The 26,737-nt window shown below is 49.7% G+C and overlaps 1 protein-coding gene across 1 annotated transcript in view; it reads left to right on the top strand.

The window, feature by feature from the left end:
* SMC1B (structural maintenance of chromosomes 1B) overlaps positions 1–26,737 on the top strand; it is a 2,377,846-nt gene that overhangs the window by 445,677 nt on the left and 1,905,432 nt on the right. Inside the window, exon 7 of the mRNA XM_069627687.1 lies at positions 11,056–11,196. Within this exon, the coding sequence (XP_069483788.1) occupies positions 11,056–11,196 (141 nt within the window). The remainder of the gene's footprint in view (positions 1–11,055; positions 11,197–26,737) is intronic.

Genomic DNA, 26,737 nt, shown 5'->3' with positions numbered 1-26,737 from the left:
ACCTCAACAAAAAAGGTGGGGTAGGGTCACTCCCGGTGTGCAGAGAGGCAATGCAACTCTGGTTCTGGGCCATCCAGCAGGGAATTTCGCTCTTGGCAGTTCATCTGGCCGAAGATGAAAATGCGGCAATGGACGCTCTGATCAGGCAGAGCACAATCTCACACTAGTCTGAGTTGGCTCAGGAAGTCCTTATGGAGATCTTTGCCCTTTGGGTAACCCCACTAGTGGATCTCTTCGCCACCATTGCCAACCGGAAGTGCAAGAGATTTTGTCAAGGGAATTTCCTCCGAGAGGAGCCTTAGGAGACCCGTTCGTGGTGGACTGGTCATTCCCACTGCTGTACGCGTTTCCTCCAGTCCCTGTCATTCCTCAAGTGTTACGGAGGTTCGGGTCCCACTTGATCCTCATTGCTCTGGATTAGGCCAGGAGAGCGTGGTACCCGGACATTCTAGAAATGTCCATCCGCCCTCCACCCTGTCTTCCTTACCACAGAGAGGATCTGCTCTCGCGAGAGGGGGGTCAGGTTCTCCATCCAGAGGTCAGGACTCTCAACCTTCACGCTTGGTATCTGAAAGGTTGAGATATAAGGATTGGGACCTCCTGGATGATGTGATGGAGGTGTTGCTTTCGGCCAGAAGGCCAGCAACAAAATCCCTGTACCAGCAACAAAATCCCTGTACCATTGGCGTAAGTTTTGCGACTGGTGCAGAGGACAAAATGTTGATCCTTTTCAATGTTCCATTCCTATGGTTTTTTCTTTATTTTCTTTGGCCCACAGGGCCTTCGAGTTGGTACCCTTAAAGATTACCTGGCGGCGCTGTCTATATTTAAGTGCTCGTCTGAAGAATGTTCTTACTTTAAGATTCCTTTGATTTTCTCAATTTCTTTAAGGACTGTGTTCCCGCCGTCCCCTTTCCAGGTGCCGGTTTGGGATTTGAATTTGGTTTTGAAATTCCTAATGGGTGCTCCATTTGAACCTTTGGACTCTTGTCCTTTGAGATTGTCCTTCAAGACAGTGTTCTTGATTGCGGTTACTTCCGCTCGCAGAGTGAGTGAATTGCAGGCACTTCATCTAAGCCGCCCTTTACTGTGTTCCACAAGGACAGGGTTGTACTACGGGTACGTCCTTCCTTTCTACCTAAGGTAGTATCTGAATTTCATTTGAGCCAGAAAGTGGTTCTTCCTTCTTTTTATCTTCCTCCTCCTCATCCTGGTAAAGAAGCGGTGCGACTCCATAGGTTGGATCTTACGAGAGCTCTGAGCTTTTATATTTTTGGGATGTCCAGGGTCAGAGTGGATCATCAACTCTTTGTGGTATATGCTGGACACCAGCTGGGCCAGGCTGTTACTAAACAGACCTTGTACAGGTGGATTATCCTCACCATTACTGAATGTTACCGATTGGCAGGTAAGGACCCTCCTGAAGGGTTGCGAGCTCATTCCACTAGGGGCGTGGCTACTTCCACCTACCTCCAACAGGGAGTTCCTATTTGGAACATTTGTGATGCAGCCACATGGGCTTCTATCCACACCTTTGTTAAACATTACTCCCTGGATACAATCCATGGTCAGGATATGGCCTTTAGTAAGGCGGTTCTTTATTCCGCCATCTGATTGGATATTCTAAATTCTTTTCCCTCCTCCCATTTTTCTGGTACTGCTTTGGAAGTCTGTCAAAGATGTGGAATACGTTGGAGGACCCAATCCATTTGAAGTTATTTACCAACTAGTAACATTCTTTGGATTGGATTTTGTTCCAACATATTACACATCGCCCTCCCAGCCTGCCCCTCTGGAGAATTTCCTATGCGATTGCAGTTTACGTTTCCACAAGGCTATGTGCAGTCCGGCAGGCATTGGATTGGTGGCACACGTTCTGAGGGAAAAAACATGAACTGCGTCCTATTTATAACATCCAGGGACGTCACCCCGACGCCATCGACGCAGGACGCCCTCTGCCGAAAAAGTTGCCGAAGTGCACAGCTGTTAACATTACATGTCAAAGATGTGTAATAAGTTGGAGGAACATCCAATTGAAAGAACGTTACCACTTGGTAAGTAACTTGTTCTTCTATTGCCTGGCTTCAGACTCTGTAGAAACATGTTTTGAATGTGTGATGGGTTGCTACGAGAAATGCTAAATCTGTACCGGAATAGGGGTGCATGAATCGTCTATCATTGGTCAGCAATTTTTATTAGTTATGGCTCCTCCGTGGTACGTTATGAGAAACCCAAAGGTGTCTCACCCACTTGTCCCCGCAGATCTCTCTCTCAGGTGGCCAGGGCACGGCCATCGCCTTTGGATCCAGACCCTGAGGGTGGACCAGTGTGGGAAGATCACCTGGGTGAGGGGTTCTCAGGGAGTGGGAGACTGGATGGTGAGACGTGGTATCCCTCTCTCTTCTCTGTAAACGGTTATCCCATTTTACCTGATTGGATGTTTAGAAACTCAATACCGTCCCCCCGGGTACCCTGTTTTCATGCACAAACACTTTATCATGGACAGCCCGCTCTGGGATAAAACAAACTGTCACTCGAGCTGTGTACATGACATGTCCCAATACTATGGTCGGGCAAGTTTCAACAATCACTCACACGTGACTTCCGTTACACATCCGCCCACAGATAAAAGGCGGAGCACGAGAGCACACTGAGCGAGGAAAAAACACACAAAGGTACAGCAGTTTCGAGTTGGCAGTTGAAAGAGGGGAGAAAGAAAAATGAATTTTTCCCAATTTATTTTTTTCAAACCGGCCCATGCATGGCCTGAAACCGGCCCTTACTCCGCAGGGACGATTTCAGCCCGGCCAGGGGCCAATCCGACCCTGCTGCAACCACCCATAGAGAGAGACAGAGGCCGGGACTTTGTGGCGCCTCAGGCTCCATTAGGAGCCTATTCATGAAGACAAAAAAAAGCACACACATTCTTTTGCCGCGATGACCATCTTCAAGGCAAAAGGTGTGCGCTTTTTTTTTGTCTTTATAAATAGGTTCCTAATGGAGCCTGAGACCTCACAAAGGCCCGGCCCCTGTCGCACTAAGCATGTGTGGCAGGGGCCGTGGATCGGGCTGCTGCTTGTTAATGAAGCAACAGCCCGACCCTTTGGTCATTTTTTTTTTCTTCTTCTTTCAAACTGTGGATGCGCGCCCCCCCTGGGCATGAGGCTGCGGCCCACCAGTGGGGCGCGCCCCACAGTTTGAATACCGCTGCGCTTAACCCCTCCCCTCCAGGGCCATACACAAATGAGTCCTTGAGGGGAAGGCTTAATCGCACATTTCGCGATTATACCCGGCCGGAGAGAAGTGATGCAGTATCGATGGAAAGGGCCAACGATGCTGCATCACTTCTCTCCGGCGGGGGTGGGGGGGGGGCTCAGCCCCGACTTGATTTTGCCGGGGCCCCTGGCCCTTTTATATCCGGGTGGGATTGGCACAATGAGGCTCTTATCTGGGACACCTATGCTGTGATGGTGGAGTAAACACAGTATTAGATGGTGGAAAGTGGTACTGCCTCCTGCCTTAAGTATTTGTATTTCTTGTTGTGGCTGTGAGTGCCAACACTTTAAATGGGGGACCTGCTATCTTGGAATCCGGCGGCCTTGTCACTTTTTACCTCCTGAACCCACCATGACCTTCTTGGGTTTCGGTTTTTTGGCTTCCCTGATCCTCTGCACTATTTTCATGTGGCTCTCATTGTGTGCCGTGCTGCAGAGAGTTCTCCTGTAAGATCTTGGGCCTCATCACAAGATTGGCAGTGCGGAAACAACATGACGGTAATGTATTTATTGTTCGCTTGTTAGGCAGGGGACGATAGACTATAATACTGTTAATGCAAAAATAATTATAAGAATAGACAAACAATGGGGAGGAGAAGACAAACCTACCATGCCGTGTGTGTGTTCAGAACGAGCAAGTGCAGAAGGGAGAGGGTATAGGATAGGTGCTGTGGTGCTTGTGGGAGAGCAGCAGGTGAAGTGCTATGAAAAAGTAAGTGCATGCATACAGGCCTGAGGGTGGGCCGAGCCAAGTGCAGAGGATAGACAGCTGCTGGGATGATATGATGTTGGAGGTCAGGGCCAAGAGGATGCAAAAGGACCCTGTACACCAACAAGCTACTGTGCGATTAGCAGGAGCGAGATAAGGGGTGGTAAGGAGGAGGTAAAGAGGAAGGTCTTGAGGCTCTTCTGGAATTTAACAAGGTCCTGCTCAAGACGAAGACAAAGAGGGAGGGGAGGCTGTTCCAGAGAAGGGAGCCAGTTTAGGAAAGCGATCAATCACCTGCCCTCTGTTTAGCAAAGAGCTTTACACACAGGGAATTGGTACTAGAGGAGAGCAGAGGTCTAGACGGGGAATATTTAGTCAGAAAGAGTTGCAGACAGTGTGGTCCCCGGCCGTGGCAGCCTTGTGGATAATGCAGAGGGATTTGAAATTAGTCTGTGCTCTGATCAGTAGCCATTGAAGGCTTTGTAGGGCAGGAGAGACGTGGTCCCTGGGCTTGAGGTCAAGGATAAGTCTTGCTGCCCTTTTCTGGATTAGCTGGGGGGGGGGCGCAAAGTGGACCAAGGTAGATGCAGGAAGAGGCTATTGCAATAGTCGAGCCTAGAGAGAATCAGAGCCCAGGTAACATTGAGCCTCTTGTGGAAGGTGAAGAAAGTTAGAATTCCTTTTGAGGAGGAAGAGCTGAAAGTGGGACTTCTTGGCAATGTCCTAAGTGTGGGAGGGAGAGGAGTCGAAGATGACTCCAAGGTTTCTGGCTTTTCCAAAGATCGAGCTGGGGGATAGCCCATGGTAGAAGGCCAGAGTAAAGGGAAGAAGTTGTGTTTAAGGGTCCTAGTAGGAGGGATCTCTGTTTGCTGGCATTGAGGCAGAGATCATTGGAAGTGCACCAGGCCTGGATGGCAGAGAGGCAGTCGAGGATGATGGAGGGTGCAAGGGCGTCTGCAGGAAGTTTGAAGATTTGTGTGTCAGCATAGCACTGGAAGTTGCAGAAGGAGGAAGGGATGAGGCGTGCCATCAGAGTAAGGTAGATGTTAAAGAGAGAATGGAGCCCTGGGGGACGCCACAGGTGGAGAAGTAAGTAGGTGAGGAGAAGGTTCCCAGAATAGCATTGGACGAGCGGTCAGTTAGGAAAGTCATCCAGTCCAGTGCTGATTACCGACACGGTTTCCGGACCGCAGCACTAGGGGAGAGAATGTCGGTAGCAACGGTGCCGGTAACTGCAGATAATGTGCTACTGTTGCTGGTAGCATAGGGAACTGAAACAGCGGGACACCCCGGAATCAGTGACGAAATCACAGGCTCCACAGAAACAAGGCAGCATTACATCGGCGGTTTCTCAGGAAACACTGACACACAAATGACAGTGGTGCTGGGAAAACCTTGCTGGAAACACTGGCACTGCGAAGCAGGCGGTAACCAGGCCCAGGTGTGGAGGAACAGGCCACAGGTGCACCCCATTGACCCAGCTGCACACAATGAGCACAGGGACTGCTGAAAAGGACATTCACACCACACACACACCTTCCAACACAACCATGCTGCCACTTGTAGCAGTAGTCATGGACTTGGAGGTGCTTCATGAAGGAGTACGGCTGTATAAGGAGGCGCTGCAGTGGCAACAGGTAGTGGAGGAGGATGAGTAGGATACAGAGGAACGATGAGCAGCAGGTTGTGCCCCAGAGGCGTGCACCTATACCCCGCACAATGGCGACACCCTGGTTCTTGACTGACGGGCAGATCCACACACTATACCGCCTGAACAGGGAGACCATCCTGGAAATTGTGGAGCTCATCCAGTTCAAAATCCAGAGCATCATTGACATCAGGACTGGCATGCCCCCTGTCCCCTGTTGAAGGTGGTGTATGTGCTGCACTTTCTTGACAGGGCACATTCCCGCTCACATCTCAGCCAGTAATTTCAATTGTGCTGGTGCAGGTCCTGGATGCCCTCATGCGTTGTGTCCCAGCACTTGGCCCTACCAACGACACAGGCACAGGTCAACGCCACCAAGGGCCGCTTTCATGCCCTTGAGGGCATGCCTAACATATTGGGATCAGTGGATTGCACAAACATAATTGCTAGTGGCCGCACACACCACAGAAGAGGTGTATTGAAACAGAAATCTGTACCACTCCTTGAATGTGCAGGCCATTTGCGATGCAGACCTGATGATCAGACACTGTTGCACACACTTTCTGGGATCAACCCATGACTCCATGGTCCTGCATAATAACTCGCTGCCTCTGTACATGGCGCGTTATGGTGGACAGCGGACCTGGCTATTGGGGGGAGTAAAGGCATCAACACACACCACATTGCATGTGCACCAGGGCATGGGGGGGAAATGTTAATTGTCACCAGTGCATGGCCCACAGGCACCATGCCAATGCAGGGACACATTCTGTCTGTAAGAGTGGGTGGTCAGAACTGCCATCTGCCACATGTGTCAATGGATGGACACCCCATCACAATCTGGGCACGGATGGACCGGCACATGCAAAGCACTACATGTACCAGAATGCATCACTGCCATCTCACACTCACAAAACACAGCATATCCCGACTCCGCCCCACCAACCCACCCTTGGGAGTCACATGGCCTGAGGAGCATTTCCTATCACAGGGTGCCGCATGGGGAATGCGGGCTCGCAATAGCACAGACCCAGATGCATGTGTCCCACCCACATCCCAATATGTATTCACAGCCCTGTCAACTCCATAAAATGGCCTTCCCTGTGTTTCCATCCAGGCGATTCCGGTTATCCCCTACTGCCATGGCTGATGAGCCCATGGACACACCAGGAAATCGCATACAATAGGGCTCACACCAGAACAAGGTTGACAACAATTGATCAGAACTTCGGACTGTTGAAGGCATGTATTTGGTGCCTTCACTGCTCCAGTAGGGTACTGATGTACAGACCAGTGAAAGTGGGGAAGATAGTCCCGGCCTGTGCCATGTTGCACCATATGTGCATCAGGCATAACATTTCCCTGTCCCCAGATATGGGCATGCTCTGGCGGACGATGTGGATGCAGCTGCAGACATGACTAACTCTGCCTATTTAACCCATACAAGGCCTTCTTGTTTGTTGCCACTCTCCTAAGGATTTCTTACTGATATTTCCTTTTCCAAACGTTGCCCCTATCAAATGATACTGGGAGAGAATGAAACCGGTTTAGTCTTTGTGTATGTTGTCCATTGCTAGCGCTCAGGACAGAGTAGGAATCCAAATGCATGCTAATAACTACCTACATTAAAAGGTTTAAAACATGTGCTTGCGAGATAGCATGGGTTATAAGGGGTTCACAACTGCTTTTGTGAGGTGCATTTGTTTCCCCTCCTAGTCTCGTACAGTGGGCTGGACTGGCCATGCTGACGTGTGGGTGGAGGTGGTGGAGGATTGCTCAGTGCGTAATTGGAGTAAAACATGAGGTGCACTATATGTATAATATAATGCCTTGTAATGGCATTACCACTTTTTGATTTATTTGTATGATGGGACTGAAATCATGTTTTTAAATAGAGGTAAAACCGCACCTACCAAAACCAGCCACAGGGGCTTTGCGCCTGATATGAGAGGAAGGGGATAGAGTGATAATGAGATTGAAGGTATGGTAGTGAGTCCTGAAGGGCCATGCATGCCCGCAGGTTGTATGTTTTGCACCACTAGCTAACCTACTTTAAAAATATTTTATACAGTACTGATTACAATTTTCACTTGAAATATTTTTTCAAATGGGCAATGACCAAGCATGGGAGGACTTGGGGGATGAGGGTCATCATCCATGTTCCCTCTAAGCTGTGCGCATGTGCGCTTGCCCAGCTTCCTTCTGGGAGCCGCTCAGAAGATTTTTAGCAGCGCACACAGACAATTCTCACCTATTCAAAAAGATTTAATAAGGCAGAAGACACAGCAATTACCTGAAATGTTCTTTCTCATAAAATAAGCAACTAGTCTTGATTTTCTGCTAATTTGCATTGCACTACTATGCACCTGAACTCCCTAACAGCAAAATACAAAACAAGAGGATAAAAACTAATATGAAAAACGGGCAGCATGAACAGAAGAATCTAACCAAGATATGCTTGCACACATTAACCAACAATGTTCCCTCCCCACCCATGACTCCTAAACCTGACCTGACTCTACCAGACTTTTACCGTATGACTCGAACTTCTGCCCCAGAGTACATTACGATAATACCGAAAAACCTTGACTCGTCCTCTCTTGGCTCAGCGAAAGGTTAGCAGACGTGTACCTACATCCACTTGTTTTATGTTTGTTGTAACATGAATAATGTTCACGCGCCAGAATTTCTGTTACTCATTATGCCTTACCAAAAGCGTCACCCACACTATATAATCAAACTACCAGCTCCAATATTGGATACTGACTGTAAGCAGGCTACTTGGATGTGTAACCAAATCCCATACTTCCTCTTCTTTGTATATATGTCACGCAAGTGCTTTGAAGCGGCCCCCTTGTAAGTTAACGCATTATAAAACGCAAATATTAATTTGCCCTCTAAAGATTTTGAAAAGACAAATGTGATGCTCAGCGTCTCCTACTTTACCATTACTAACATTACCTTATAAGTAGAGAGCAACATTGTAATCTCATTTACATAACCCATAAGGGATAATGGGTATGGATTATGCCTGGGATTACTCGTCCATGGTATCAGGCACCGGATATTCCGACGGGAGAATGCTATTCACACAATCTGCATTGTTTCCAAGTGTTCAGAGTTCCTTTGGGCATAGACCTTCACAAATTATATGGTAACTCGCTTCTATACAAAAACAGTTTCACTGAGCATTTGTGTAATCCTACACAATGATGTGAGGGTGGGGTATGTTACAAATAATATTGTATGCACTGCAAAAGAATTGTGTATATGCAGAGTCTTAAAACGCACATCATATGTTGAGTCATTTAAATATGCCTTGCTTGCAAAGTATTGTGGGTCTGCAAATATCCCAGTGAGGGTTTACTGCTACAATCCCTCACTTTTTACAGTGCTCTATCAAGTAGTATTGGAGGCAGGCACAGGGGCTGAGGCAGGGGTATGGGTTGAAGCATCACTCCTTGCGGGTGATGAACAAAGTAGCACATTTCAAAGACCAAGTCAGACTGTTCAGCAGTACACTGAAGAAAATGTGTTGCGAGTTTGCTAAAGGATAGAAAATTGTAGTACCCATCTAGAGAACAGCACCTTCTTTTTCTTTCAATGCTCAACTGTGAGGGCTTTTCAATATAATCATGTGTGCTGTGTGTGCAGTCTGTAGCCTCTCCCTGCATCTATTTAACGGATCACAAATAATTACAGAAGAGGGATCCATAGTTACAGAAGAAGGCACTCAATCAGTTGTGTATCTGATGAATTGATGCAATTAACTTAACAGGCATATATGTGTGATTTTCTTCAACAGCGCTCCACAATAAACCTCACTAAGGCTCTTGTATAATTTTATCTAGGCTGTGGTGCAGAAGGGTGGGCAAAACTATACACTTTATTATGTGCCATGTCATTTCACTCCCTATGTCAGAGGTACAAGCAGGGCTCTAATCAGATTTTGCTCCCTACTTTGAGGTTAAATGATTTTTCAGGGAGTAAAGAAGGGATTAGCTTTGCCAACAGGGATGCTTTCTGCTTATTAAAATATGTTCTTTCCCCATAACATTCCTTTTGAGATTGTGCATTAATATTATTAGTGTTCCTTCCTATGCCACTGCTCTACTGGTCACTAATTCGAAAAAATATCAGTGGAGCTTGGTGGGTTGCAGCAATGATATGTTCATGGTTTCTTGTTTTTGTTAGGCCCATTTTCCTTTTTAGGGAGTAAAAATGCATGGTGCATATGTCTCTTAGCTCTAAGGCTGGTGTTATCACTACCCACAGGAGAACATAATGTGGATAGTAAGCACAGGAATTTTGGATCATATTCTAAGGTGCAGTTATTCTGATGCAATTTTCATCCTTACACAAATTAATAGAAGCATGTTCTCCAGGCCCTTGAATTACTTCATTAAAGTGGCAGTAGAACTCCTTTCAGCATGTTTTTGACACATTGCTTTTAATTGCCATTAATCTATCGGCAAATGTATTCTCTCTGAGTTTTTTGACAGCCACATCAGTTATGACAAAAGATATTTGTGTTTTGTAATACAAATGAGTGATATTGTCCAGTGGAATAAAACATACAGGGCCTCATTACGACTTGGCCGGTATCCCAGCATTAATCCGCCAGAATGCCGCCCAAACGAATGACTGTCTGCCACTTGGTCCAAAGGAATTTCTGCTGGATTACATCTGGTGGTGGGGGTTTAATTCCTCATTCATATTGAGTCCATTGGACTCGGTGGCATTTTTGGCGGAATTACAGTAGTGGAAATTCCGACGATTTTGGTGTTTAGTCTGAGGATTTGCCTCCAGGATTTGCCTCCAGGATTTTCCTGGAGGGAAATCCTCCACTCCAGGCCCGAAATCGTAATTTGGCGTAGTGGTCAAGTTGGCGGTAATGGAGTTAATGCCAACTTTACCACTTACCACCAAACTCGTAATGAGGCTGACATTTTTCTCTGCGTAGAAGTACGTTTGCAAGGTACTGTGCCAGATATGTAAGTCTTCGCTGGTTTTCTGTATAATCACATGAGACATATTTTATTTTAGCCTATGTGTTTGGAAAACGTGTTGTAAGATGTTTAAAAAATTGCAGTGGCTGGGAAGTGGAAATTCCTTTCCAAACTCTCTTCTGCGACGGCAGCTCACAAAGTGGCTTACTTCATTAGTCAGTTATGCACATGGAAAATAATATGCATACAACAGCCAACCGGTTCCGCACTTAGAGAAAAATAATTAGAGGGAACATTGGTCATATTCCATTAGAAATCGCTATTGTACATTAGCAGGTCTTTTTGTGGTTCTGTTACCTTACAAAATGACTTTCCAGTAGCTTTGCAAAACTAACGTTTACACTGTGCATACACTGTGATGTACTTTATCTGATGTAGAATGTTTATTGCTAACATAATAACACATTTATGCAGTTGGATCAGTATAAAAGGCTGAAAGACCTGGCAAGGAAGAATGTAGCAACACTGGCACAACAGCTGGATAAACTACAGTGGGAGCATAAAGCTGAACACGAAAGAATATTGTTTGAGCAGAGGCGCCAGACAGAAGTGGAGGTAGTGTCAGTTTACCATAATAATCTTCATTTTGTTTGAGAAAAAAAGAATGACAAAACAGTAATGTATGCATCTAATTTTTAACCTTTTGAATGTATATTTTTGTCTGTAAATCAGAAATAGAAGGGCTTAGAAATGAGTGCCCTGAGGTCCATTCTTTTTTCAATTGTTTATGAATTAATTAGAAATGCTTTAGGACTTTTTTAAGGTACAGTGGTTGGGATGCAGGAGGATTTGCTTGATGACTGCCTATCCCACCCTCTCACTTCATAGCGGTTTTGTGTGTTTCAACCCATAAACTGAAACCATCGTTACCATATGCAGGCTTATCCGAAAGAGGAGACCTGTTCTAACAAATGCCCCAGGTACCCTCAAGAACACACAAACTTTCAATGACGGTTCAAGGGTTTTATTTTGTAGTAGAGGTGCTCTAAAGGCTGTCCCTCTGGATCCTAGAGATGGACAGTCCCTTGCAAACCTAGGTGTCCCTCAACCACAGGTTGGTCACTAGAGATTGGTATCCCCTACTGGCTAAAAAAACTGCCTAGCTTTAGGTGATGGTCCAAAGGCAAACACCTTAACTGTCTAATCCCTGAGAGAACAATCTAGAGGTCCATATTCTAAAGTTCTCAAGATAACTTTGGTTGTAGATTTGGTGCCTTCAGGTGCACAGGCCCAACATGGTCTAACGCGTACACGCCGACTATTCCTCTCCCTGGATCTGGCTGTCTCTCTCCCTTGTATCCTCCTTCATACTCCACTCAATGTCTTCTCTCACTCCCTGGCACTTCTATTCTGTCCCACAGATGTTCCTTTCTCCATCTAGCCTCCACCCTCTGTTCATACTCAGTTCTACACTCTTCCCTCTCCTCCACTCCTGCTGTCCTGCTGCTACTCCCCTCTCCACACACTACTACTCCACCCACCACACAGTACTACTCCCTCCTCCACACACCTCCTACTCAACCTAACAACCTCCCTCAATCGCCCTCCTTTCACTTCTCACAGTCCCCCCTTTCATTCACTTCCGGCTCTCCCCACCACTCCACTCATACACATGCTCATTCAAACCCAGTACCACTTTCTTTCACTAACCTATACCTCACCTTGCACACTGCCTGAATAATACACCTCCATGCTCCCCTGCACCATCCTTCCTCTGCCTGGTGTCATGGTATTCCTCTGCTTTCTCAGACCTGACCGGAGCAACCTACATCTTCCTATATCCTGCCTTCCCTTTTATGATGCCCTTTCTATCTCCTTTGGGTCTGCCCTTCCTCTGGTTACTCTGGTTAACTGCTGTATTTTCCTTCCCAAGGGGCTGGGTTATAATGATTGGACCCGATGAGAGGGGATTGATTCCCCTCCCCCTGTTCGTACACAAGCCTACCTGGTCTATTCAAAGGCAGCCTGCTATTACTGATGGCACGTCTCCCTGCTTGTTTTAGTCCTCTGGATTATGTTGCCAGTTTGTCGTAGGGACCATTCGGTTGCCCTTCTTCGGAGTAAACAGGCAGTGGCCGTGACGAGTGTTTGGTGCGACGACTTCGGTGAGTGAAACGAACGGCTCAGACGACTTGTCGCCACCAAGACTATTCACGGCACTAGTTCGCATAGCAGACTGCTCCGTATGCTGCTTACAAATTAGATTCTTTCCCAAATATGTTCTGCATAGTGCGGTGGAGATACTGGACCGCTGTGACTGCTCCTCACAGGAGCCTTGCTTGCTAGGGCACTGTTTTGGTCCTGCTGCCACTCTGCCTGCTGGGACTTGAAGTTCCCTGTAAAATCGAGAAACAAATGGGCCATCATCTTGGGTGACCTATGCAGTTCTCTCTCCCTCTCTCTTACCTTCTGGCTCCACGCACACATCGGGCCACACTTTGGGTGCTCTCATCTCTACTGACATCTCTCTCTCTCTATCCCTCTCACTACCCCTCTCTCTCTTGGACGGACCACTCTCTTCTCCCTTCACACTTGAAGCTCTCCTCTTGCATCGGCACAACCGGCACGGCCGCTCAGTTTCAAAATTAAGAAAAAGAGCGACAGCGGCTGCCTTTGCCTCCACCTACTCTCCGCCTCCTACTCCTGCGGCTGACTCCCACCCTGACACAGCCCTCGCTAACTTCAATCTCTCTCTCTCTAACACCCTTGATACTTCTGCCTCTGTCATGAGGGTCCGACAGGAAGCCTTCCAAAAAGTGCAACTCCTGGCATGACTCTGATCTGGCTGCCCTTAAACGCAAGTGTAGGACAGCTGAGCGGAAATGGGATTAGTCAGGCGAACCCTCTGACAAACTGGCCTGCTGCCTCCTTCAAAGGCAATATCAATTTTGCATCCACACGGAGAAAAGTCTTCATTCAACCCTGCATCTCCACGGCATCAAACACAACCGAACTTTACAAAGTCTGTAAGGAACTGGCCATTCCTGCAGCATCCTCTGCTTCTGTCACTCCCACCCAGGACCTTTGCTCAACCCTGGCTGCACACTTCACAGAAAAACCCAAGATATCCTTTCCTCTCTCACTGCCACACCACATCATACACCAACACCTCTGGAGCCTTCCTTAATCCCTTCACCAATTCTCCTCTCTTCTCCAGCAAGTGGTTGAGCATGGATTCACATGCTCATGAATATTCGTTTCACTTCTGAACTGTCTTTCTCTAACAAATCATCACTGATCTCTGGGTCATACCAACCCCAGCCAATGACTGGCCTCTACCTAAGCCCCTCCTCTGGCAGGCATCTACAGATTTTTACGGCACCTTCAAGCGTTGGGAGTCCTCGTGCTATAGCTCTCAAGCTTTTATTGCGTTTTGGATTTTTCTAAGAGTTTTACTCTATTTTTTCGGTCAATTGAGCCTCAGGCTCCCACGATTAGCCTTCCGGTTAATGGGGACCCGTTTTCTGATTCTTCAGCGCCCCTCAAGGGCAGATTTTTGTCGAGTTTCTTCTTTTCGACGATGGACATTCCCTGTGCCTCTACTGCCTGCATTTGGACCCGACGCATGTGGAGGACGACTGCGTAGCTTGTCGGGAGATGGTGCCACGCACGCGGGCCGACAGATGCAAGTGCCTCAAAGTGTGGCTGCAGGCCACGGCCTCTGTTCTGGGTAAATCCCGGCAGCATGCCTCCCCTGCCCAGATGAAGAAAGCAGAGTGGTCTTCTAAGACCTTTGTGGGCGCCCTCCTGCGGGGGCCCAACATAAGGCTAAGCACCGCAAGTCCGCTGCCTCCGGGATTGCCTTTTGCGACTGGCTCCTCGGTGGCCAGGGCGAGCTCAGCGTCTCCAGCACCTTCGACCACAAGCCAGAGCTCTAGTTTTTCAAAGAAAAGGAAGTCGGACCATCCGAGCAAGCTTTTGGAGAAGAACCAAGCCAGCCCGACGGAGAAGGCCAAGGGGAACGGGGTCATGACCCTCCCCTAAGGTGAAGGCCGCAGACACGATCAAGACCGTGAAGGCCCAGGTGCATCAGACAAAGGCCCACACTTCCATTGAAGTAGTAGCGGCGTCCCTCGTGAAGGCTGCTGGGGCGGATTCGCAGGATGCGGCCCCCAAGGCGAGGGTATCCCTGTCTGCCAGGAGGGTGTCCTCTTTCCAGCCCATCGAGAAGATCCTGGAAAAGTTGATGCCCTTCATTTCACTGAAACAGTCTCGCCTGGTTGCAGAGAAGGGTGGGGGCACGGTTGTCCCGATGAGGTCGACTTACGTGACAACGAGGAGACAGACGAGGCGCAACAGGGTGACAGAGCGGATCAGCCTAAGCCTCAAACGCCCCGATCCCCGTCGCCTCCACCCCAGCAGCCGCCTGGGGATATCTTGGTGGACATTCTGGCGGCCCTGCATACCCTGTGTTCGGAAATCCAGACAAGGATGCCTCTTACGCCGGCGACCCAGCCTGCGGCACTGGGGCTATCGGAGGAACGACCATCGGATGAATCACCACCCAAGAGGAGGCAAGTTCACCCCCTCTGCCTTTTCACCCCTCGCCTCCCTCGCCGAGGGATGACACAGAACCGGACTCAGCGACCACTGGCACGGACAACGACGGCGGCCTGGCGGATCTCCGTTCTCCGCCTCCCAGATCTTCCCTGCCCGACGAGATTGGCTCGTTGCACACCATGATCTTCAGGGCCTCAGCTGTTCCAGCTTGTCCCAGAGGAGAAGAGGGTTTCCTTTACTAGCGCCGGGAAGCAAAGAGGAAGACCGTGGTTTCGATCCCATTATTGGATGACATTTGGGGCGAGGGTTTGCCCCTCATGAAGAACCCTTCTTCGGCTCCGGCGAAGAGGGATCGCTGCGTGAAGAAGTACAGAGTGCCTGATTCTGCACCCAAGTGTTTACGGTCCCAGCTGTCCCCAGACACTGTGATTTCGGCAGCGGCCAAGAAGTCTTTGGGTTCATCCTCGTCGGCGGCCTCCTCGCCCCCAGACGGTGAGGGGATGAAGTTGGATGCCATGGGGCGAAGAGTGATGGCGATGGCGACGACCATCAAGGCCGCTAATGCCCACGCCATTGTGGCGCGTTACGACAGGGAACTTTGTTTCAAGATGGCCCCCCTCCTGGACTTTCTTCCCGATGACTGACTGAGGCGTTAGTGATTCTGCAGGAGGGCGAGGTGGCATCGGACCACGCCATTACAGCGTCCACCGACATTGCCGACACGGGATTCCGCCAGATGGGCAACAGCGTTTGCCTTGGTCGGTGAGGCTGGCTGAGGGACACAAACTTCCGCCAGGATGTGCAGTCGAAGGTGTTGGGCATGCCCTTCAACAGGGACAATGTTTGGAAAGACTGTGGACGAGTCTCTCCAGGCCATCAATGCGGACACAGACAGCCTGTGCCCTGGGCACGATTCAGCAACGGTGGCCGTCCTTTCGCACTTCTGGAGGGAAAAGGATTCGGTGGAGGAGTCTCGTCCTACCGTCAGCCCCCCGCTCATCGGCCTAGGAGATCTACAGGGGCCGCTCCAAGTCTGGAGGAGGACGTTGTCGTTGCCAAGGCCCCCAAGGCGGCGCTTTGACATAAAAACAAGATTGAACTGGCCGTGGAGTCGTGCACCCCGGTGGGAGGCCGGCTGGAAAACTTCGTCAGTGTGTGGAGGACCATCTCCATCGACAGTTGGATGCTGGACGCTCTCGCCCACGGACACACCCTAGGGTTCCAATGGAAGTGTCCAAGGATACCACCAGTGGCCCGTCAGGAAAACCATGTCCCTCAGCTGCTGGAGGTACGGCCATGTTAAGAAAGGGGGCGACAAGCTCGTCCCAAAGAAGCTACGGGGGTCCGGAGTGTACTCTCGTTACTTCCTCGTCAGAAAGAAGACCGGCGGTTGGAGGCCCATTCTGGACCTCCGCCGTCTGAAAAACTACATCCCAAATGTTTTGGATGTTGACCCTTCAGCACGTGCTAAGACAGCTGGAAGAGGGGGATTTTCTGTCGTCGCTGGACTTGGAGGAAGATGCCTATTTTCACACCCCCATACACAAGGGGCACCGCAAGTAACTGCGCTTTGTGGTTTAAGGACAACCTTACCAGTTCAAGGCCCTGCCCTTTGGGTTGAAGTCTGCGCCATGAGTTTTCACCAAATGCCTGGCCGCGGTGGCGGCGCAACTACGTCTGCAAGGGATCCACGTGTACCCGTACCTTGATGACTGGCTCATCCGGGCGAATGCAAGGGACATTGCCGTCGACCGCAAGGCGAAGACAGTCCAACTCCTGTCGGATCTGGGGTTCTCGATCAATTGTGCTAAGTCCTGCTTGACTCCTTCGCAGGACACACTGTTTCTGGGAGCCCGACTCAACAGTGTCGTGCCTGGCGTCTCCGTCGGAGGAAAGGATCGTGGCCATCTTGAGCAAGGTACAAGGGCTGTTGGCCATGAAGGTCGCAAGGGTAAGATCCCTCAAGTCCCTACTCAGCATGATGTCGTCATGCATTTACCTCATTCGGATGTGAAGGCTGCGGATGCGGCCGCTGCAGGAGATCTTTGACGCCTGTTGGATACAAGTCTCTGGAAGCTTCGAGGACAAGATCACACTGGACCGCTTCCGTCGAGCGATACGGTGGTGGGGAGTGCACGCACATCTGTCTGCAGGTGCGGATTTCCAGTTCCCACCTCATCAGGAGACGGTCACGACGGACGCCTCCCTGGAAGGATGGGGAGCGCATTCTGGAAGTGTTCATGCAAGAGGCCTGTGGCTACCGCAGGAGAAGCCGTTGCACAATGTGTTGGAGCTAAGGGCAATGTTTTGGGCCCTCAAGTCCTTCCTTCCGTCCCTCAAGGGGAAAGTGGTATGGGTCTTCAGACAACACCACCACGATGTTCTACATCCGGAAGCAGGGGGGAACCAGATCCCCGGCGCTCTCCAAAGAGGTGCAGGACCTTCGGCACTGGCCCATGGCTCAGGGGATGTTCCTCGTCCCGTTTCATCTAGCAGGCGTGAAGAACACCATTGCCGACTCTCAGCAGGGAGCTGCGCTCTTGCCACGAATGGGAACTTGGGCAGGACCAAGTGGATCAACTGTTCCGCAGATGGAGCAATCCCCAGATTGATCTGTTTGCAATGGCGACGAACACCAAGTGCCGCAGGATCGCCAGCAGTTTTCCCCAGCCAGGGAGCATGGGAATGCATTCTCTTTTCTCCTGGGACGGCCTGTTTCTGTATGCGTTCCCTCTGTTGCCGTTGCTTCTTTGACTAGTCAATCAACTCAGACAGTTCCGTCGCAGAATGATCCTCGTTGCACCGGCGTGGCCGAGACCGATATGGTAACCGGACCTTTTGGACATGTCGGCGTCCCCTACAGTCAAGCTTGCGGCGGACGCAGATCTTCTTGCCAGGGAAGGAGACGCGATTCTGCACCACGACCCAGGATCGCTGAACCTGAAGACCTGGCTCCTGCCGCACTAGAGTTTGGGGGCTGCAACCTCCCAGCAAATTCAAAGGAGGTGCTCGCCATGGCTAAAGCTTCATCTACTCTCAAATGCTACGGGCACAAGTGGAAGAGGTTCGCTGTTTGGTGCTGTACTCGGAATATCGACCCTCTACGATTCACTGCTCCACAGGTGCTTCCGTATTTGTTGTCGATGGCCAAGGCAGGACTGGCCCATGCTTCCATCAAGGTTCATCTGGCGGCTATCTCCCGCTACACCAGATCTCCTGGACGATCATCCTTATGGTCACATTGTTTGGTCAAGAAGTTCGTCAAAGGACTATTTGCTTGTTCCTGCTGGTGAAGGCTTTGGCCTCGGCGTGGGAGCTCATTGTGGTGCTTACCATGCTCATGGGTCCACCATTTGAGCCTATGCATTCAGCGCCACTGACATTTTTGTTGTGGAAAATGGCGTTTCTTGTGGCCATCACCTCTGCATGACAAGTGGGAGAGATGTAGGACCTCTCTTGTAAAACACCTTAGTTGACATTCCACGAGACAAGGGAGGTGCTACGGACGCACCCCTCCTTCATGCCCAATGTGCCGTCGGTCTTAATCTAAACGAACGCTTGGTGTTACCTGTATTCTTCCCAACGCCTTTGTCGCCGGCTGAGAGGACTTTGCACTCGCTGGATGTGGCTAGAGCGCTGAAGTTCTATGTGGACTGCACAAAGAGTTTTCGGAAGACTTCGCAACTTTTTGTGAATCATGGGAAGGCCCTCTCCAAGGCTTCCATTTCCAGGTGGCTCCCCTGCTGCATCACCCATTGTCACCGGTTGGCAAACCGATCTTTGCCTAGCCGTCTGGGAGCCCATTCGACCAGAGCGATTGTTGCAACTACAGCGTTCCTGTCTGGTGTGCCCCTGCTGGACATCTGCAGGGCTGCTAGGTTGAGGTCGACACACACCTTCAGGAAGTTCTACTGCTTTGACAGGGATTACATGGAAGTCCAGAGTCGGCCATGCAGTGCTGCGCAATCTGTTTGCTTGAAGGTGAGCCTGGTGAGGAGGTAAGGGATGCTTAATGTTGACCCTTGCCACCTCCCGTGGTTGTGAATGTGTGAACTGCTATGTATTCTTCATTCGTGAGCATGCAAATCCATGCCATACCCCATGCTGGAGAATGAACAAGTTACTTACCTGTAACTGTTGTCCTCCAGCGTGGGTCTGGCATGGATTCACATGCAAACCCTCCCACCTACCCTCTGCGGCTCTTCTCTTGGTCCTACTGCCACTTTACGTGCTACCAAATCTGACGATTGCTGCCACAGGGAGGGGCTTAGGTAGAGGGTAGTCATTGGCTGGGGGCAGTATGACTCAGAGACCAGTGATTGGTTGTTAGGAGAAAGACAGTTCAGAAGTGAAACTGATTTTTTTCTTTACCGAGGATTCCCAGCCTGACGATGGGGAATATTCATGAGCATGTGAATCCATGCCAGACCCATGCTGCAGAACAACAGTTACAGGTAAGTAACATGTTCCTTCTCTCACTCCCATCACACCTGACGAGGTCGCCAGGCAAGTCCGGTCAATGAAGGCCTCATCCACACAAATGGATCCCTGCCCCTCCAAAACCATGAAGGACAACATTGAGTCTCTCGCTCCAGCCTTGGCTGATCTCTGCAATCTCTCTATTGCCACTGGAGTTTTTCCAACTTCTCTTTAGCACTCCCTTGTGCACTCTCTGCTTAGGAAACCCTCTGCCCACCGCTCCATACTGGCAAACTACCGCCCCAACGCTAACACTGCCTATGTACTCATTCTTCAAATGGATTGTGTCCTCCCACGTATTCCTTATCTTTGATAAATCCACTTCCAGCTTGCTGGCCTCGGAAACATTTTTAACAGTAGAGGGCTCTGCGCGTCGACGTCCCTTGAGTCTGTGTCCCTTGAAGGCCTCTCTATCGGTGCCGACGTCACCATGGGTATGAATAGTCTTGCACAGCGTTCGTTGCTCAGTTCTGTAGTTCCGCGCTTTGTAAGCCTCAGAGATGCAACACTCGGTTTTTCAGTAAACTCTATGATAAACTTCAAAAATCTTCATCCTACGATGGCATCTTTGTCCGTTTCGACGCCACGATATGGCTTCAAAAGATTTCGGGATTGTGGAAAAAATATGTAATTAACAGATCCTCACAGGATCGGTTTGTGGTGCCTGGGATCAGAGCAGCAGACTTAGAAATGTGAGGACTGTATGTCCATGACAGTGAAAGCCTTAAAGGAGCATAGGGGGAAGCCGGGAAAAGGAGAGACTGTTAAATCCTCTACCCCTTCGAAATTGTGCTTGGCTGAGTCGAGACATTCGTCTCCTCACCATTGAAAGAAACATTCCCGCTTGAGATCTCGAAGTGGTTCTCGCCACTCATCTAGATCGAGACACTCTAAGAAGAGGCGTCGTAAATCTCCTTCCTCTTCATCCTCTAATTCTCCAGAAAGGGTCACCTGGCCCACTAAACACAGCTCTCCAGCTAAGTGGGAGGAATTTAGCAAAAAAATGCTTAGGGTCTTTGAGAACGCGCCTTTGGCCCCCTCGGAGATACCTACGGGTGATACCCTGGGTGAAAGACCCGAAAAACAAAACCGCTGTGAGTCAGCGAACCCAGCAAACAAACCCTTGAGGGCGTCATGAACCCTTGAGTAAAGACAAGAATTCTTCGAATAAAACTGCGTCATCGACGCCATCATCGAAGGTGCCTTTGACGCACAAGTCTGTCTCATCGATGCCTTTGTCGACCTGATGAAAGAGGCCTTCGAAGCCACAAGCCTTAACTGCGGCATCGACACTAGAGGTGTCGAAGGACCCATCTAAGGCGTCAAGTGGCGTCGACAATATCGACGACACTGAGTAGAATTCCGATTCTCTCGACAACATCGAGGCCATTTTCGAGTTTTCCGACACCGTTTGTAGGTTTGTTGAGACCTATGACGTCTACATCGACAACTTTATCCCAAGAAGTGTCTACCAATTTGGCACCCGCGTCTCTTGAAATGAGTTTTATCCCTTATCCAGGCTCTGAGTACTTCAGAGCTTTATCCTTTATCTATGAGGAAGGAGAAGACTCTGATAATGAGACTTTTTGGTTTAGACTACAAGAGTTCCTATTCCAGAGGAGCTAATATCTGAGGAAGTTAGATTAAGAGATCTTCAAGAATCTTTACAAGATGCCAGTGGCATAGATACCTCTCCTTAGGCGGAATTCGCCAGACCAGAACCTGGACTGCGTGCAGAAATGTCTTACAGAGCCCTTATGGCAAGAATTATGGAGTTCATCGGGTGGATAACACCTGCACTCTCTTTCCAACCCTTTTCATGATCTTACAGACATCTTAGATAAAGGGCCTCAAACAGACCCTATAGTTCCTTTTCATGCAGCATTGCAGAGAAAAGTAACTGTAAATTGGGAAACACCGGAGCTTATCCCTGCAGTAAATAAAAAGCTTTCTGCGAAGTACAGAGTGTCGGCCTCAAACCCTGTATACTTAAGTAAACACCCAACACCAGAGAGTTTAGTAGTGCAGGCTGCAACGTCGTCAAGCAGTAAATCGGCATACCCCACTGTACCACAAGATAGAGACGACCAAAGATCTGATGCTATGTCTAAGAAGATCTTTTCAGCATGCAGCCACTTGCACGCTAGCGAGATTAGTCGCACCCTTTGGGAGTGTGCTTCATCGCCGGCTGACTGTCTCCCAGAAGAGGAGGAAGAAATGCATTCTTGAATATCAAGGATGGGAAGGAAGCAATGTGTGAGTCTCTCCAAACAGGTCTCGACTCTGCTGAAAGCATTAACAGAGCCATGGCGGCGAGTACCACAGTCTGCAGATTTGCGTGGTTGTGGAAATCCGGTTTTGCTCCTGATGTACAAGCCACGCTTCTGAATATGCCCTTTGACGGTACCTCACTATTTGGCAAGAAAGCTGGTGACAGTCTGGAAAAATTGCAAACCTGAAAGGCGGCAGCAAAATCCCTTGGGGCTGCAATTCGTCAGTCCAAATCGCCCCACAGGTACGTCCTGTAGGGGGAATCCCTTTTGTTTTGACTCCGCATTCGGAAACGGCAGAGGGCAGCCAGCTCAAAGGGGCCAGAAACTATTCTTCGAAGGGATTGTGTCCTCCGACGTATTCCTCATCTTAGATATCTCCTTCCAGCTCTGCTGGCCTCGGAAAATTTTTTCTCTAGAGGGCGCTGCGCGTTGACGTCCTCCGAGTCGATGTCCCTCGACAGCCGCCGTATCGACGCCGACGTCCTCCTGGCTATGAAGGCCGCGCGCAGCGCCCGTTGCTCAGTTCCGTTTTTCTGCGCTTACTCAGTGCCTCGGAATACCGTTGCTCAGTTTTGTCAGGTTAAACCTATTTTCCTCAAGTTATTCGATACCGTACTCAATGGCTTCTTCGTCGGAACCGACAACTCCTCGATCCGGTTTCAAAAAATGCCGAGATTGTGGAAAAAAGATGTCGCTGACCGACCCTCACAGAGTTTGTCTGTGGTGTTTGGGAGCTGAACACCATTGTTCGGAGTGCGAGGACTGTTTGTCCATGACAGCTAAGGCCCTGAAGGAGTGTAGGGGGAAGCTGGCGAAAGGTAAGACTTTTAAAGCTTCTTCTTCGTCAACGAAGTCGAGACATTCGTCTCCTCGTCACCATTCGCGCTCCAGATCTCGGAGTGGGTCTCATCACTCCTCGAGATCGAAGCACTCGAAGAGGAGACGTCGAAGATCCCCTTCTGTCTTCCTCTTCCTCTGTTTCGCCAAAAAGAATTCCGTGCCCCACGAAACATAGTTCCCGGGCTGAATGGGAGGAATTCAGCAAAAATATGATGAGCGTCTTCGAGAAAGCGGCCTCGACCTCCTCGAAGACTGCCGAGAGCGATACTCTGGTCGAAAGACCCGAAGGTCAAAAACGCCGCGAGTCGCAGTACCCGGCGAAGGAAACCTCTCGAGCGCGTCATGTACCCTCGAGTAGGACTATGACCTCCAAACCTTCCTCGAAGGTTCCGTCGAGGTCGATGTCTTCGACGCCGTTGTCGAAGGGACCTTCGACACACGAGTCTGTCGACTCGACGCCAGCTTCGACACCAGTGTCGACGCCAAGAAAAGTCACGGTTACGACACACCCAGTGACTATCCCCAGGTCCTCGACGTTGATGGCGTCGAGGTTGCCGAGCAGAATCCCAATTCTGTCGAGGTCATCGAGGCCTCCGCCTTTGTTTTCGACACCACGCTCAAAGCCTTCGACGACATCGACATTTTCGAGGCCGATTATGACAAGTTCGGCACCCTCTGCCTTGGAAATGGGGTTTACACCCTTTGAGTTCAGAACAATTGAGAACGATGTCCTCAATATTGGAAGAGAGTGAATTGTCTGAACAGGAAGACACATTTGAGTTGCAGGGACCTGCAACCCCAATTAGAGAGGAATTTTCCTCTGAAGAACGCTGGTTAAAGGATCTTCATGATTCCTTAAATGAGGCAAGTGGGTTAGACACCTCCCCTGAGGTGGAGTTTGCTAGGCCAGACCCGGGGGAACATGCTGAAACCCCCTATAGAGCCTTAATGGCCAGGATCACAGAGTTTATGGGGTGGTCTGCACCATCACAATCTTTCCAACAAGATGACCTCACGGATATTCTTGACAAAGGCCCACAGGAGGATCCTGTGGTGCCTTTTCATAAAGCTCTTCAGAGGAAGATCATGACGAACTGGGAAACCCCAGATGTCGTACCAGCAGTAAATAAAAAACTGTCTACAAAGTACAGGGTATCCTCTACAGACCCAGAGTTTTTGTCTAAACACCCATCCCCAGAAAGTCTGGTGGTACAGGCAGCATCCTCTACCGATGTCAAGACGGCTTATCCTACGGTTCCGCAGGACAGGGACGATAAAAAATATGATGCTATGGCAAAGAAAGTCTTTTCGGCATGTAGCATGGCGTTAAAATCGGTTAATGCTACTTGCACCCTTGCTAGATTCAGCCATACACTTTGGGAGTGTGCTTCTACAGCGGCTGACTGCATCCCGGAGGGAGAAGAAAGGGATGCGTTCCTGAATATTATACAGGACGGTAAAGACGCTATGTGCGAATCCCTCCAGACGGGCATTGATTCGGCTGACAGTATCAGCAGAGCAATGGTGGCAAGTACAACAACCAGGAGATTCGCTTGATTGAGAAAGTCTGGTTTTGCCCCAGATGTGCAAGCCAGGCTCTTGAACATTCCATTCGATGGCTCTTCTTTGTTCGGGAAAAAGGCGGATGACAGTTTAGAGAAACTTCAAAAGCAGCAGCAAAATCTCTTGGCGCTGCAATCCGTCAGACACCTTTTCGTCCTTTCGCTTCTACTCCGCATTCGGAAGAGGTAGAGGACGACCGGCTCAAAGGGGACAAAGAACTACCCGAGGTGGACGGGGTAGATATTCAAAAGCCGCAGCAACAGCAGGTGCCCCTTTACCATCGGCATCTGCATCAGCCGCCCCAAAACCACTCTGAGGACTTCCCTCACAGGACACCTGTAGGAGGCAGGTTGACTCAACATCTGGCGGTATGGCAGGCTATCACGTCAGATGCTTGGGCATTGGAGACAGTTGCCCAAGGTTACTGCCTACCTTTCCTACGTATACCTCAGAGTCATCCACCGGGGATCAGCTCTCAGAAAGCTCCAGATCCGCTCCTCTTGCAGGAAATTTTGGACCTGCTAGAGAAAGGTGCCATAGAACCGGTACCTGTAGCGGAGAGGAACAAGGGCTGGTACTCCCCTTACTTTCTCATTCCAAAGTAAGACAGAGGACTGAGACCCATCTTGGACTTGCGAGGATTGAACAAATTCCTCAGGAAAGACAAATTCAAGATGGTCACTCTTTCTCAGATCCTCCAGGCCCTTCAGTTCCAGGACTGGTTGGTATCTCTGGACCTTCAGGACGCTTATTTCCATGTGCCTATTCATCTCAAACACAGAAAATACCTGAGGTTCGCAATTGGCAACTCTCACTATCAATTTCGAGTGCTGTCATTTGGGCTGACCTCCGCCCCGAGGGTCTTCACCAAGTTAATGTCGGTAGTGGCGGCAAGTCTGAGGGAAGGGATTCACATCTACCCCTACCTGGACGATTGGTTGATCAGAGCTGTTTCTTCGGAACAAGCTCAGATCCAGCTAAATCACGTGTGCCACTCCCTTCACAGACTGGGCTTCTCCCTCAATTTAAAGAAGTCACAAATTATACCATCGCAGAGACTCCAGTTCATAGGAGCGATCCTGGACACTTCACTGGGAAAAGCCTCGCCACCAGAGGTGAGGGCTCAATATATTCTACAGATGGTTACCAAGTTCCAACATGCCCAACGTCTCCCAGCCTTCGACTTTTTGAGGTTGCTAGGTCTCATGGCATCCTGCATTTTCCTAGTGCCAGAGGCTCGCCTGAGAATGAGATCCCTCCAGTGGGCACTGAGGACTCAGTGGTCACAATTCTCAGGGAGAATGGCAAATCTTCAGGTTCCCGACAGGGTGGCTCGAGACCTTCAGTGGTGGGCCTGTCAGGAGAACATTCTGAAAGGAGAACAGTTGTGGCAACCCTGGCCAGAGAGAACAGTAGTCACGGATGCCTCACTCACGGGGTGGGGAGCCCACGCCAACGACTTGACCATCAGCAGTCGTTGGTCTCCATCGGAGTCCAGACTACATATCAACCTGTTAGAGCTGAGAGCCATCAGACTTGCGCTGAAGGCGTTCCTGCCAGCTGTACAAGGGAAAAATGTCCTGATAATGACGGATAACACTGTGGCCATGCATTACCTCAACAAAAGAGGAGGCGTAGAATCACTACCTCTGTGCAGAGAGGCGATGCAGCTCTGGTTTTGGGCAATCCAAGAAGGAATCTCTCTATCGGCAGTTCACCTAGCCAGAGAGAAGAACTTGACAGCGGACGCTCTGAGCAGGCAGAGCACAGTCTCCCACGAGTGGGAGCTAGCTCAGGAAGTCCTTCAAGAGATCTTTGCCCTTTGGGGAACCCCTCAGGTAGATCTGTTCGCCACCAGCCTCAACAGGAAATGCGATCTGTTCTGCTCAAGGGAATTTCCCCCGAGAGGAGCTCTGGGAGACGCGTTCATAGTGGACTGGGAGTTTCCGCTTCGGTACGCGTTCCCACCGGTCCCTGTCATTCCTCAAATGATCAGGAGGTTGAGAAGATTCCGGAGAACCATGATCCTAATTGCCCCGGATTGGGCCAGGGGAACGTGGTACCCGGACCTTCTAGACTTGTCCATCTGCCCTCCAATTCGACTTCCACTCAGAGAGAACCTACTCTCACAGAAGGGAGGTCAGTTTCTCCATCCAGACATCAAAACCCTCAACCTTCACGCTTGGCTTCTGAAAGGCTGAGGTACAAGGATTGGGACCTCCCTGATGATGTTATGGAGGTGTTGCTTTCGGCAAGGAGGCCCGCAAAGAAGTCTTTATACCGCTGCCGTTGGAACAGATTTTGCAGCTGGTGTAGAGAACAGAATATCAACCCTTTTTCATGTGGTACACCAATGGTTTTGTCCTTCCTACTATATTTGGCAAATTCAGGCCTTCAAGTTGGCACCATTAAGGGCTATCTCGCAGCAATATCCATCTTTA

This window comes from Ambystoma mexicanum, chromosome 12, assembly GCF_040938575.1.
Source record: "Ambystoma mexicanum isolate Mex_15411 chromosome 12, UKY_AmexF1_1, whole genome shotgun sequence".
Lineage (NCBI taxonomy): Eukaryota > Metazoa > Chordata > Amphibia > Caudata > Ambystomatidae > Ambystoma > Ambystoma mexicanum.
Note: the sequence above shows the minus strand (reverse complement) of the source record. Positions and strands in the feature narration are given on the sequence as shown.